The 16,155-nt window shown below is 39.6% G+C and overlaps 1 protein-coding gene across 1 annotated transcript in view; it reads left to right on the top strand.

Moving 5' to 3' along the window:
• The window catches only part of grik3 (glutamate ionotropic receptor kainate type subunit 3), a gene marked incomplete at both ends in the record, with an annotated part of 152,670 nt that overhangs the window by 86,226 nt on the left and 50,289 nt on the right, over positions 1–16,155 (top strand). Inside the window, 2 exons of the mRNA XM_083910054.1 lie at positions 6,878–7,048; positions 9,273–9,416. Of these exons, the coding sequence (XP_083766180.1) occupies positions 6,878–7,048; positions 9,273–9,416 (315 nt within the window). The remainder of the gene's footprint in view (positions 1–6,877; positions 7,049–9,272; positions 9,417–16,155) is intronic.

Raw genomic sequence — 16,155 nt, 5'->3', positions numbered from 1 at the left:
ATACACAACGTTACTCAAAATGAATCTGTCAAATACATTTTTGGATTAAGAATACTAACATTTTTAGTGATTTAGCAGCATTTTTCAGGATTATTCTCCAACACAATCACTCCTCTCTCCCTCTGTTGCAGTTTTTCCATGTGTCTTTTTTTTTATTCATCATTTATTTTGATGCATTGCACAGATTTGTCATTTATAAAGGTAAGATGAGCTGACATGCCCCATCCTCTCTATGTTACATTTACCGCACACAAGCAGAGAGAGGGGGAGCAGGATCATAACGTGGTGACATGGTGCAACATTTTGGCAACTGGGGCACTTCACAGCGTGTGTGCTGTCCCGTTCATAACACATTTTAAATGTTATAGCAACAGCTAAAGGTGAAGTTATGATTTTCAGATGCCATAAAATACATTTATTTGCATACGTTAAAAAATGGCATGACACGCATTACTGTGCAAAAGTCTCAGGCCACCATTCGATGTGTTTTAGCAATGCCTTAATCATTTATAATCTGGATGGATGGACCTGGAGTGTAAAAGTAGTAATATTAAATACCTGCATTTGTCAAAAAAAATATCTGGCGTGCAAAATGTTAACGTTAAACTCATTGTCAGTTTGCTATTGTATAAATAAGACACATTTCCAGTCACATCACGACACACCTGGGACTTTTACACAGCACTGTGCGTCTCATTCTGTTAATAACAGGAAAACCGAGAGTTTGATCCCCATATTAGTCTAATCTACGTGCCAATGTGTCCCTGGTACAAGACACTTAACCTTATATTGAGATCCAGCTTACTGGGGTGCATAAGTGCACTCCTGGTGACAGTCCCAAGCTGGGATAAATGGAGAGGGTTGTGTCAGGAAGGACATAAAAAGACTGGCATTAAAAGCAATGCCAAAAAAAAAAATTGTAGGATTATCATTATTATCATTTGGTCTTTGTCAATTTCCTCTTAAAAGACCACTGAGCAGGATTTGGTGGCATATAGTGGTGATTATGGCAAATTATGGCAGCACAAAAATAGATTTGGCAGACTCTGAGAAGAGGAACAACTATCATGTAATATAGAGATGAAAACACACCAGTTCTTATTTATTTTCAAAAAAATGTCATCAATCTTTTTTTGGGTGGTTGAGACACTTGAGTTCCTACATACTGTCACATTTAATCCTTCTAATCCCAATCTTCTTAATCCTACAAAAAGTTGCATTTAATATTTGGCTAACAAAACAGCCTGCAAATCCTGAATAAAAAGAGAGCGGAAACCAGCCGTATTGTCGTTGTTTGTGTATAGCCTGTAACAATTAATCATCGCAAAAAAAAAAACACAAGAGAGAGCCAGTGAAAACACATGAGCCACAGCGTGCGCGCGTTTTCCTCATTTCAAAACAGCACAGTTGTCATTTTACTGTCCACTGCCCACGTTTATTAAATAGCAAATCTGACCACCCATGTGCGTGTTGGTCTAAAATGATTGATGGTCTGGCTCATTGTTTTTTTTTTTTGTTTTTTTTTTCCCTGACATATTTTCACACAATTCTCACTTTTTCCCTAAAATGATCTTGTCGGGCTAATATAAGCGGAAGCAGAAGAGGGACACGGCTGCTCTTCACTCTGACACTGGTGACAAACAGACTGAATTGGAATGAGCACCAGCCTGTTCTGTGCTGTTCCTTTCACTCTCTGTTATTGTCTCTGCTTCTGCCTCCCGTGTTCTCTCTCTTTCACACACACACACACACACACACATTCTTGTACTTGCGGCATACTGAGGACCACCATTTCCACTTTATAAATCAACACAATTACAAATATCTACTTCATGAATGACATCTTTAAAGAACTACTGGTTGCAGTACCATAAAATGTCTGCAGGTGGAGCCCCAGAGCAAAAATGGCTGGAAAACTTTTTTTTTTATTATTATTTTTGGTCCAAAATTTTACAAAAACCTCATACTATACTATGTCGATAATTTTTTTTTTAAATTTTGACCAAAAATTTTTGGTCCCAAAATTTACAAAAACATCATACTATACTATGTTGATAAATTTTTTTTAAAATTTTGACCAAAAATTTTTGGTCCAAAAATTGACAAAAACATCATACTATACTATGTCGATCATTTTTTTTTTAAATTTTGACAAAAAAAATTTGGTCCAAAAATTGACAAAAACATCATACTATACTATGTCGATCAAATTTTTGTAAAATTTTGACAAAAAAATGTTGGTCCAAAAATTGACAAAAACATCATACTATACTATGTAGATCAATTTTTTTTAAAATTTTGACCAAAAATGTTTGCTCCAAAAATTGACAAAAACATCATACTATACTATGTCAATCAAATTTTTTAAAAATTTTGACCAAAAATTTTTGGTCCAAAAATTGACAAAAACATCATACTATACTATGTCGATCAAATTTTTTTTAAATTTTGACCCAAAATTTTTGGTCCAAAAATTGACAAAAACGTCATACTATACTATGTCGATCAAATTTGTGTAAAATTTTGACCAAACATTTTTGGTCCAAAAATTGACAAAAACATCATACTATACTATGTGGACCAAAATGAAAAAAAAAATTGGACCAAAAATGTTTGGTCCAAAATTTACAAAAACGTCATACTATACTATGTCGATCAATTTTTTTTTTAATTCTGACAAAAAAAATTTGGTCCAAAAATTGACAAAAACATCATACTATACTATGTTGATCAAACTTTTTTAAAATTTTGACCAAAAATTTTTGGTCCAAAAATTGACAAAAACATCATACTATACTATGTCGATCAAATTTTTGTAAAATTTTGACAAAAAAATGTTGGTCCAAAAATTGACAAAAACATCATACTATACTATGTCGATCAAATTTTTTTCAAATTTTGACCAAAAATTTTTGGTCCAAAAATTGACAAAAACATCATACTATACTATGTCGATCAATTTTTTTTCAATTTTGACAAAAAAATGTTGGTCCAAAAATTGACAAAAACATCATACTATACTATGTCGATCAATTTTTTTTCAATTTTGACCAAAAATTTTGGGTCCAAAAATTGACAAAAACATCATACTATACTATGTCGATCAAATTTTTGTAAAATTTTGACAAAAAATTTTTGGTCCAAAAATTGACAAAAACATCATACTATACTATGTCGATCAAATTTTTTTTCAATTTTGACCAAAAATTTTTGGTCCAAAAATTGACAAAAACATCATACTATACTATGTCGATCAAATTTTTGTAAAATTTTGACAAAATTTTTGGTCCAAAAATGGACAAAAACATCATACTAAATACTATGTCGATCAAATTTTTGTAAAATTTTGACAAGAAATGTTTGGTCTAAAAATTGACAAAAACATCATACTATACTATGTCGACCAAAATGAAAAAAAAAATTGGACCAAAAATGTTTGGTCCAAAATTTGACAAAAACGTCATACTATACTATGTCGTCCCAAATTTTTTTTTTTTTTGACAAATTAAAGTATAGCATGTTATAGCAACCTAAGGAAGTGATTTCAATGTAAACAAAGTGAGGACCGGCCAAAATGTCCTCACTCCGTAAAAATGACCTCACTTTGTTGGTTAAAAAACCCTCACTGGTCCTCAGTATGCTGCAAGTACAAGAACACACACACACACGCACACACACACAGTCCCGCTCGCTCTGTCTCCCTGGATTGGGCCAGTCTGTTGTGATAATACGATATGACACAGAGGTCCAAGCGTGATGGGTGTCATCTTTTATGCTCGACAGCGTGGAAATGACATTGTTCTGCCGCGCGTCGTGTTATTGTAGCAAGCGTACTACTTCAACGGGTGAAATTTGAAACTCTTTCTTTCTTTCTTTTTTTTTTTTTCCCCAAGTACACTGGTTTATGCGTGTTAAGTGTAACAGTTTCCCGATAAATTAAAGGCGCCATATGTAAGAATGTGGCCAAAAGCGGTTACTACATTCAAATTAAAAATAAAGAGGTGTTTTAGGTTTCGTTTTCTGACGTAACTGGCAACCCGTGGTTGCTCGGGCAGCTGAGACTCTACTGACTGCAATGATTGGTAGACGGCGGTAGGTGGCGCCACATGTAAAAACATGATTTCAAAACCTAAACCTAAACCTAAAAGATTATTTTTAATGCAAATATTTTGCACCTCTAAATAGAAAAATATTACATTTAAGTTTAAACTCATGATTTCAATTAAAGGTCCGGTATGCAATATTTGGTACACTAACACAAAGCTAATTGTATCATGCCTAAATTAACACAACAAATTAACTTTTCTCACTGTTTCTAACTGAAGCATTTTAGCCAAAGACTTTCAAAGCTTTCTTCACCTTCAGCTGACATTGAACTATTTTCTGCCTCTACCTCATGTGGCCGCGTTTGTTGCTGCATCCAAATGAAATGTATACCATAAACTCTGAGCTTTCAGAAATCCAAACTTTTATTGCTCATGAATATGGGTATATTTGTGTATTTTTTAGGTCAAATTTAAAATCGGGATTTTTGTATTTTCCTTGAGTACGTATTGACTCAAGTATTGCACTTAGTTACTTTATAAATCCTATCCGTTACTGAGTAAAAATAAAAAATTCAGCACAATGAATGAAGACCTACAGGGGCGAAAATATACACCAGAACCACACCAATGATGATGTGATTAGCACCATTAGCACTGGCGCGTGAACATAGAGGGCGTGGCCAAAAGTGACGTAATATCCGGTCGCACCGGGGCGCGTGAGCTCCAAAATAGTTTTGGATTTCTGACCCCTTGTCATATTTCTACTACCCTCACACCCCCACGCAAAGTAACTAAGTAACTTTTACTTAAAGTACATGAAAATGAACTACTTTTTTACTTCTACTTGAGTACATTTTCAGATGACTACTTTTACTTCTAATTGAGTAATATTTCCTCAAAGTATTGGTACTTTTACTTGAGTACAATATTTTAGTACTTATGTAAATAGTAAAAGATCCAGTTTGTTACATTTTCAATCATTTATTGGTAAGATAATGCATATAGAACCCATAAGTGTGTTTGTAAAAGTATAATCACCTTGAAATAAATACGGTTCCAGTACAAACACATATTTATATGTACTTTGGGCAAGGGCCTTGCTTTGTCGAGGCTGCCATCTTGCTCCGTCAGGTTTTTTACAGAAGCCTGAATGGACAAATCAGCCCCGTGTGCATTTGGCAATTTTGCAAGTTTATTATGCAAACAGAGGAGTTATTTAGTTATCTTGTGAGGCAGAATGTTGCTTGTTGCACCTTTATTGCACCTCCCACAATGGGATATTGCATAGAATCATAGTGTAGGTATCTATTTAAATATGTTGCTTTACATTATTGTTGTCAACACCATTCGTGAAACTATACCCACAGGCTTGATTCAAGGGAAAATGATGAAAACATGCGATACATTAGCAGTACAATTCCCCTTCCTCTGCTATGATGTTTTATCTTCTGAGGTGTGGAAAATGGCGACTTATTAGAGCATGAAAAGGCAACGGCGCGGCGGCGGTGTGGGCTAATAACTTCCCCTTGTCCTTCGAAATGAGTCTGTCATCGCTCCTGTCTCGCAGCGGCAATCTCCGAGAACCTATAAAGCTGCAACACTTATGCATGTACGCTCAGAGATATGCAAGCGCGTGTTCCTCCTCAGGTTAAAGATTTTCTGCATAATTCTCTTGTAGGATTATGTTGATTCTGTGTCACGCGGATGTGTGTGCAAGCAAATGCGGCGCTGCAAAAATTTGAAATTGGAACAACTCTCCCAGCTTCTCCGGGATCGCAAACCCCGCGAAACAAAAAATGAAATATGTCACGAACAGATAAGTTAGTTTTTCCATAAACAATTCTCTCCCGATGACTTTGTATCCTTCGCTTGACAGCAATCGCGTAACCCGATCTGCTCTGTGTGAGCGTTTCTGAGTGAGAACAATACTGATTTACTTTCATCCAGGTTCATAAAAGATAGTACTGTACTATATCCTAGTGGGAAAGGCAGGGAAAAAAAAAGGAAGCGTATTTCAGTGACTGGCGGTGACTGTTCTTTAGTAAGTGTCTTGCACACACTTGTTCCCGCGGCACTAACCCCACAGGGTGTTAATGAAATATCTATGTTCATCCAAATGTCTTTTCCAAGCCCTTTCCAACGCGACGTGTCAACATGTGACTTCACACTTCGGCTGCAACGGCTGCCATAGAAATTGCAGCAACTCAAATTGAATTTTTTTTTTTTTTTGGCTTAGAAGCCAAGGGAACGCAAGTGTTGAATTATTAATGCGATCCAACAGACGTAGTAGGGTTTTGTTGCCCCTTGTTCTTAATTGTTTCCTTATCCAAAAGCAACAATTACACTCGCCAAATAAGGAAAATGTATGTTTTTTTTTCTCTCCGATATTTTATATAATTTATCTTGATGAAGAAAGACATTTTTACGGACCCCGTGTATAACTCAAGCGTGTCGTTTTTTGCAGCGTTGTTATGCAAGTGCAAACAACAATAACACTTTGTCAATTCTAAAAAGGATTTGCCAAAAAAGTAACTCCGCCACAAAAGAGCCTTTTAAGATTTCATTTATTATGAAGAGACCACTTCAGACACCTCACTTAAAGTCTCCAGATCTGACATTGAAAGCTGCATTTCTCCTTCGTTTCTCTCCATTCGGTCTTAATATAGAATCTCTTTAATCAGATGCGGCGTCATTGTCTTTTTTTTTTTTTTTTTTTTTTACGTGACTAGAAAGCAAACAGGATAAATACTTTATAACAAAGATGCTCAGCAACTGGCAGACTTAATGAGAATCCACCCACATTTTGTTTCTGTTCCCTTTTAAAAACAAAGGACCTGATGGCCATCGACCTGGAGCCGTATCGCTTCTGCGGTGTCAATATGACCGGCTTCCGCATCCTCAACGTGGAAAATCCCCAGGTCGCATCCATTGTGGACAAATGGTCGATGGAGAGGCAGCTACCACCTAAACCGGATTCAGGCCTGCTGGAGGGCATCATGACGGTATGTTTTATCGCCGTGTTTGTTCCCCATTTTTATGTCGGTCGTCAAAACGTCAACGTGCAGACGCCACACATATCTTATCATTCTCTCTTATCGATAGTTTTTGCCCATGGTAAGAAACAGTTTTCATTCTTAAAGAAACCATTCCCATTCTGTAGAGTCTCACATCTCACATTTTGGGATGTACACAAAATGGATGATTTTTGCTTCAGTTTTAGAAAAAACGTGAAATGAAAAATATTTTTTTTATTTGGTAACGCTTTCTTTTTCAGTCCCCTAATCACCAGGTATTTACATTTAACAAGAAAGTAAATACAGTGAAACTGTTGCCAAAATACTAGGCATTTGCCCGGTAACTATATAGTAAATTATAGTGTGTTATTGTGTAATTACTGCTGTTAATAAGAAGGTATGTACAGCGAAACTATGGCCTAAATGCTGGGTATTCACCTGGTATCTATATAGTAAATTTTAGTGTATTATTGGGTTATAAACTGGTAATAAGCAGGTACTTACAGTCCCCTAATTACTAGCTATTTACCCAAGGGGTAACCTAACCCTAACCCAAACTATGTGTGTAAGAACATGGTAATTACATGGAAACAAGTTTGGCTTTCTTTTACACTACAGTTTTACTTTACTTACCGAGTACATTACCCAGTATTTTGGCAACGGTTTCACTGTATTTACTTCATAATTACCATTGGTAATTAACTAGTAACATTTTTGTGTTACCATGAATTTACCAGGTAAATACCTGGTAATAAGGGGACTGTAAACGAAAGCGTTACCTTTTATTTGTATTTTTAAACATTATGACAAAGGGGGAATAAGAGGAATGTTAGGGTGCTCATACAGCCAGCATCTCATAAACGTAAAGTATTGTTCTGGGATTCAATTGACAGCAACATCCTCTGTTTATTGAGATGCAAAATGTAGACAAAAGCTAGGCAAGAGCACATGAAGGTCGTGCAAGGTTTTTAAGAGACGAGATCTCTGAAGCTAAACAAAAGAAAAGGAGAACATTTTCATCCGAGCTGCAATCCGGGTTCTGTTTTAACATGCTGATAGCTTCCAACTCATCGATCCACGAACAATCCAGCTTGTGCAACTTAGGCTGTGCTTTACGCGACAACGCTCCCGGTGTGAAACCGACAAAATATTTTATCAGATGTGCCTTTCGTGTAGACGGCGACGGTGTTTTTGGGGCTTAAAAGACAATAATGTCTTAAAAACGCAAAAAAAATGAAGCCACCCTCCAGAGCGGAAATCTTAAAAAACGCTCTCCGCTGTCGCGTTCCCGTCTAAAGGGTTGAAAACGTGTCAAAAGTGCGCTCTGAGCTGCTCACGCTGGCTTATCCTCCCGCACGCGTTGACGTCAGATCCATGTGCGGCACAGACAAACAACAACAAACGTGTGGGATTATAATCCCATCAGTCGGACATTCAAGTTGCCTTAGCTGCTCTGATACCTTATCCAGGAGTCATTTCAGCAATTACGCCAAGTTAATGTTTTGGTTTTCCACTGTGGGCGACTCAGCGCTACTAGAGAGAAGTAGAAGGACGTTTCAGCGCAGTGCCACCTAGCCACCTGGCATGCATACTACATCACATTTCACACACTTTTGCGTCACCGTGTGCATGTAGACGCTCGTCTGAACGCGAAATAAAAAGCGGGAACGCAATGACCCACTTTTGCGGGGTTTGTGTTCAGATCGTTGTCGTGTAAAGCTATAGCCTCATTATCGACCAGATGAATGAAATGTAGATGATCAAGGAAATATTTACGCGATAAAAGTCACAAAGCCTGACATTAGCCACATTAGTTGTGTCAAACAACTTTAAGAACAGCTAAAGGGAGAAATGAGTCTTTGCGTTACAAAATGTTACCTACAGCAGGTTTATACTGAACTCATTTACGTGAATTAATTAACATTGTCATTCATTTCCCTAATGAGCAATTTCAAATAATGTGCAGTTTCCAATTCTTTTAATTCTCCAATTGTAGAGTCGTGTTCATTATCAAATGTTAATTTATTAAGTCAGTGCAGCATGTCAGTGCATGTGTCAAAAGCAATTATGTTTCCATTTTCCCTCGTGCCGTTATTGAAATCTACCACGTTTTGTTTCTTTTACGGGGAAAAAAAAAAGTGTGAAATTTGACGTTCAAATGTAGCCTTATACGATAGCGTTATACTGAAATAATGTTTACCCCTTATTCCAGACAGATGCAGCTCTGACCTATGACGCGGTCCACATTGTGTCCGTGTCGTACCAACACGCTCCACAGATGACGGTGAACTCGCTGCAATGCCACCGTCACAAACCCTGGAGATTCGGAGGGCGCTTCATGAGTTTCATTAAAGAGGTGATGGCGACACATTTGGCACGTTTACCATTTTGATTTGAGTTGGATTTTATTTTTGTAGCGCACCGAACGACAATTGAACAATCTCTGCTGAGACTGGAGCCTAGTGTGTGTCGTGGTGTGTGAGGACAGTGTGTAGTCATTTGAGGCTCAGGTATTTACTCGGTAAATCAATAATATCCACATACAAAGAAAACCAAGCCTTGACAGACACTTGAAAGCAGGGTTGTTGTCAGCTCCTTATATTCCCCGTATTCGTAACCTATTTTCCCGAAAAGCGCATACTGTCACCTTTTGAAAGCACAACTCGTGTAATCAGCTCTTATTTCATCTAACACGAGAGTCTGACAGTGCCTCAGAATACACAAACACGTCTTTGCAAAAGACGGGTGAAGGGGTGCACGGAGACGCTACTATTTGTATCTGGATTTGTTCAAACGACGAAATCACTTGTGTTTGTCTTGGGTGTGCGGCGTAGTAATGGTAGACATTATTTTTAATGATGATTCAGACGACTGAAAAGTTAATGCATTAACCGCACGGGTTGATGGTAATTCATACAGGCTTCAGAATCAGTCATCTGTGGGGAGCTACCAAATTTCCATATACCTACAGGGTAATGAAATCGATAGCAACGGGGTGCCGTCCAGACGAAAAAGGGCGCGGCTAAAACCCTCGCTGTAGTAAAATGCAGGACAACATGTCATCAAACATGGCTCTGCCTGGGATTACATCCTTACTACTGTGTTGTTTTTATGTTCAGGTAACAATAAAACCTCATCCAGCGCCTCAGTATGTCAGCTCCTGAGAAGCTATTTTTAATCACCGCGCGATTATTTAGGTACAGGAAAAGTGACTCCTCTATAGTTAAAGTTTCAGAAAATAATAGCAATGAGATGACAATGGTACTGGCCACATGTGGAGGATAAAGTGGTAGAAGATGGTTTGATTGATTGATGGATTGATGAACGCATACAGTGAAAAGCAGATAGTTGTGGTGTGTCTGATAAGAACCAGGAAGAATTCAGGAAGTGAATGTGGGTCACTGCATTATCGTTTTCCCAAGGTATTAGTTTTTACCTGTCTAGACTAAAATGCATTTTTAAAGTATTAACCTTCCCTGTTTTTAGGACTCTAAAATGCCAGGGTAGTGTGGCATATCTGGAGCAGAATTTATGCATTTTTAAACTGAGAACTACAGGTGTAGTTTGGGTATCCATGGATGGAAAAACACTGCCAGTGTTTTATGAGCCCTCATTGCTGGCATTTGCAACCAGTTTTAAGTATACTTATTAGCCAGTTTAGGCCTATTTCCTAGTGGTTATCTTTTGAGCCGCACTGTGAGAGGATGTGGTCGTAGGTTTCCTTAGCACCTATTCGCCCATCCATAACATGACAATGTCCATACTGACAAACCCCACTAGTAATGTTTCCAAAGTGGAAGCTTACAATTGCAAACTACGGTGAACAACATCCTTTCTGGTATGCTTAGGCCACCATAGTTCCTTGACACGAGCGCATGTTCGGTCATCACCTTTTACATGCTGGAACTTTAAAGCGGAACTAGACCGGAAGTTCCTATTATCGCTGTTTTTTTTGGTGTGTATCTGCGTCATTACCTTGTTTATGAAGCCCTGAAGGTTCGAAACAAACAGTTCAGCCACTGCTGAGAACGCTGTGTTTTATTGTAATCTCGGGGCTCAACGAGATCACTGAAAATCCCGTAATAGTTACGTAAGCAGCGGTTCTCCTGAACAACCGATCGTCCTGCTCCGGGCACTAGTCCCGGCACATCCGGTTACGTACATTGAACCGCAGAAGAAGAATAACGTCCGTTGTGGAGGTGTTTCACGAGCAACAGTGTCTTCTGACTCTGGGTCTGACTCCGGTTTAAAGTCATAAAAGGGACTGCGGCGGGGAGTCGTGAAGAAGCTATTTTAAAACACTGTTAAAACAATGTTTTGATAATGAGGAGCAGTGCATCCGCCGTTCCAGAGGGGGGCGCTGCGCTTCTGAGAACGGATGTGCTGGATAGTACTGGCCAATCACAAGACTCTGTCTTCTGGGGGTGAAAGTTCACTCTGAAATCTCGCAGCAGAAAAACACTGTCAGAAAAGAGGATTTCTATCGGCTAGGTTACAGCAACAAGGAGGTTTTTGACCATAAAAACAAGTTAATATATGTAAGTAGACCTCCATAACTAACATATATGTGCAACAGGACCACTCTATGTGACCTTTAATGGTAAACCCACTGTGGCTACCTGGCCGCAATGTCACAACGTGGACGCGACTGCGAGCGGTTGTGTGTATGCCTGTGCCAGCTCTGCGGTTGGCTGGTACCCTGTTTAGGGTATGGCCGACCTCTCGACAAGTGCCAGCTGGGATATGTTCCAGTACCCCCTGTGACGTGCAATGATACAGGGACAGATGGATACGCTGTCATTACCTGGCCTGCACTTTACCTCCAGCGAGAGAGGCTGGGGAGTTGTGAGCATGCAGTGTGTCTCTCTCATATACAACTGGTCCAATGACCTATTTTCTTCCAGTCCAGGTGCACAGAAAGCAAAGAGTGGACACGCGAATGGCCTCGGACGTTGTTCATCTACTTTTAAGATTCAAAGTGCAGAAATTAAATGTAAAATACAGAAGGATAGTTATAGGTTTGGTTTTTGTAACCTTAGAATCGTGAGCACAACAACAGACAGACTACACTCTTAAGCCCAATTTATACTCCTGCGTAAAGTGCTCTGCGTAGGCTACGCAGAGTCCTCTGCGTCGACGCAGAACCTGTCGAAGAGCCTCTGCGTCGTCTCTGGGTGCACGGAATATTTTTTAAGTGTCCGTCACTCCGTCAAGGGACAACGGAGACGGCAAGAGCTGCGATTGGTCCTCAGGACAGGCCGAGATAACGCTGCTCTGTGCCGGCTCACAGTGAGCAGCGAGCGACCACAGAGGGCGGAGCTGATCACCGCCGACTTCGTCGCTGCCGAACTATAAATACGTCATATCTTAACACACAGCACACGTTTAGACTCTAAATGGCCAATTTCTCGCCTCAAATTATCTTAAAACTGCGTTCCGGGACACAGAAAAGTGACAAACGGCCACTGTTTCAACAACAACAGTCTTTCTCCCTTGGACGCCATTGCTCACTGTAGCCAAAAGCACAACAACCTTGCGCAGCGACCCCTACTGATCGGGCGGGAAATTGCAGCGCCTATCTGTCACCACGACGCAGAAGTATAAAGGCTCGAGTGGTCTACGTGGTGACGCAGACGGATAACGCATTACGCAGTCGGAGAAGTATAATGTGGCCTTTAGAAATAAGGGTTCCAAAAGGGTCCTTCTACAAGGGCTGAGGTTCTACCTGGAATCAGTTGCTTCTGAAAAACCCTTTCCAGAAGACAGGGTTTTTCAAGGGTTCTTGGGTAACACTAATGGTTCCAGTAAGAAACATTTTGATCCAGAGAACTGGACTATTTAAAACCCCTTTTCAGAATAAAGGTTTTTAAAAGGGTTCTTGGTGGAACCCTCCAAAAGGATAGTACAACTGATTCCAAACTGATTATATAGATCAGTCGCCATTCCCCTTCCAGTCTTGTATACCTGGAAACAAGAGAGCTGAATATGGGGTAACTGATGACCTGTCTTGTAATCTGGTTCAGTGGAACACAGGGAAGGACTAGGAGTCGTGTGTAAAAAAAAAAATAATACCCTCATATTTCCCCTACTGCTTCACCTTGAAAGACAGTATGATTCAATTTGAGGTTTGGTATTTCCACTATTATGTGTCGCTCCTCCAGGAGACCAGACCTCACCAGCAGGCAATATCCTTGACATAGCAGGATCTTGATCGTCCAAGACTGCATGACATTCTCTTCGCTGGTATCTGAAGACAGTGTTTGACATTGCTGTAGCTCAAATCAAATCGGATAAATATGAAGTGACGTACAATTTCTGTGGAAGAGTTTGTTGTTTATGTTTTTATTCCAACTTGTGTTTGGGATCAAGGAGGCCAGACCGTGTGCACTTGCACTTCAAGACTTTCTAGGGAGATGTTTGTCCCTAAAAAGTTTACCCACCATCATCTAGAGTTTTATTAGACTTTACTAAACAGCATAATATAACAAATGGAGGACTTCTCTCTCGCCTTATCCTTTCCCAAGCATGTCAGGATATATAGTGGCCTTTGAATACTATGCAGATAATGCATATTAGTAACCTCATGATTATTATTTTTTTTTTTTTAAAATGATTCGACACAAATGCAAACACACTTGTGGGCAGTATACATTTGTGCCAGTCACTGTTTGCCCCCTAAATGTTACACAGTTTTGTTTAAGTGTGTAGATTATGTGTCTTCCTACCTCTTGCTTGCTTGCATCACATAGTGAAATACATTTATAGTGCATTTAATGGCCCACTATATTCTCCATGGAAGGGGGCCATAAGTAAAAAAATACTATTACTACTATTTATATCGTAAAAGCCTGTCTCTATGAACTATGTCTATTGGTGAAACGGACAAAGTTGAAAAACTGCACATGAGGATGCAGGTCAGTGTTGACGATGAAGCCTACACGATAAAGTTAAAAGAAAGAACTCTCCCTGTGTAAACATATTTAGAGTTCTACTGTGTAGCCATCCATTTATAATGACATATCCACGATGAACACCTTGAAGGGAGGAACATTTAATTCTCGTCCTTGCCCTGAAAATGTGACCGTTTCCAGCTATTCCCAAAACTCCCAGAATTGATTGCGGCCAAGCGTGCTCTGAAATCTGATGCCTCGTATTATCATGTTACTCAGCTATGCTTCCCCATCTGGTACAGAATCTATGAATACCGTCTGCGTGCGTTGAGTTGTTGCAGGAACGGTTTGTTTGCGCACATCTGCCAAGAGTGCAGACACAATATTGCATCAGCTCACATCACAACAATGCAACTCAACAGTGTTGAGTGCGTGTGGTCAGTTGAAAAAAACGAGCATTGTTAGCCATGCCGAGAAGATGTAGCATCACCAGCAACTTCATGTGATCACGATGAAGGCTAATAAACAGATATTATGCTGTATTTCCTATGCAAACACACTGTCGTGTGAGGCTCCGAAAACACTTACTCGGGCCAGATTTACAGTGGCACCGTGATGAGTGTCTGACACATTCTGAAGGTCGAGCTGGCCCTTTGGCTGTGATGTGGCTGAGGCATTTATGTCACTCTTTGAATTAGAGCAGTTTGAACATGCCACCCCCCCCCCCCCCACCCCCCTCCCCCTCTGCAGCGATATAGGGTGGTTGAGATGAAGTATGAGACCATGTGGGGAAAAGTAGAGCGCCACAGACTTCACCTTGAAGCTTTGATCTTCTCACAACAAGTCATGGCAAACTTCAGTGAGCACAGGATAGACCTGTAGGGTTGTCACATTTTGGATTTAAAAACTGCTTGACAAGATTACACCAGTTTATAATATTTTTACATGAATAAAACAATAAAATACAGTTCCTTGCATAGCACGTTACCTCAATTTCGAAAGGGTTGTACTATACTGAATGTACGACCCAACCATTAGTATGTTTTTAAATAAACATGACGTGAACAAATCTGTTGCACGACCAACGTTCATACAATGTCAGTGCAAAGTTGCATGGATGGAAGCCGTCGAATTGCAGGAGACGTCAAATTGTCAGCTGTCGCGCACCTTAGAATATTTCAATTTATTTGTCAAAAATCAAGTGACGTGTGGTAGCAATGCCCAATCTGCATCAATGTTCTACCTACAGTATGTCACTCAGTACTTTTCCATGTGTATTTAAGTCAAGTTACAACCATAGCTTGTTTAATGCCATGTGACTGCAACTGCCAAGTCTTCCTACCGTTCATTAAATTTTAAAATATTGAGATTTTTGAGTTGGCTGAGCATAAACACGACCTAATATATACCGGACTGGATTTCACCATGTTTTTCTTGTTGTTGTAGTGCTCTTCTGTGTTCCAGCTTCTACTATTACCATGTCAAAGCCCTGTACTGCACTCCAACGCCAGTTTGGTTCCAATTGAAAATAGCAATAGTAATTCAACTCCCAACTGCATTAAGTGTTAGTCCACCGTTCACAAATTCAATGTAAAACCATATCAGTCGGACTAACGTGAATTCTTCTTTCTACCAGGCTAACACAATAATTCAATTCCTTTTAAAATATTATTACATTTCCAGACTGATGTCCCAATGTCATGACATTGTTTCAGAACTGGAGGACACAACTATAGTTGCGGTATGTGGTGACCCGGAGCTCTGCATCTTTTCTACTTCTACGACTTCTACTTCAGCCAAGGTTGACGGTGAAATAGAAATAGCAAATAGTATGCAAACTGCACGGAAATTACCACCTTGGTGTATTACATGTGTTCACTGTGAACACACGGTAGACTTTTAGTAGCCTTAGAGTGAGACTTGTATGTCTACTCAAGGCACAGCCCTTGATTTATGGAAAACCTCCATCTTGTGCCACCCATGTTTCTACAGCCACCCAGCAGAAGCAGAAGCAGAAGCTTACTACCCAGACAAATAAAAATGGCTCCACCGACATAAACTTGGTGCATAAACGAACGAAACAGGAGGAAATGGGAGATTGGGAGAGAATTGTGAAAAGGCCACATTATACTTCTCCGGCTGCGTAACCACAGAGACCACTCAGGCCTTCATACTTCTGCGTCGCGGTGACGGATACGCACTGCA

Source organism: Microchirus variegatus (genome assembly GCF_963457635.1).
Source record: "Microchirus variegatus genome assembly, chromosome: 2".
NCBI classification, from domain to species: domain Eukaryota; kingdom Metazoa; phylum Chordata; class Actinopteri; order Pleuronectiformes; family Soleidae; genus Microchirus; species Microchirus variegatus.
Note: the sequence above shows the minus strand (reverse complement) of the source record. Positions and strands in the feature narration are given on the sequence as shown.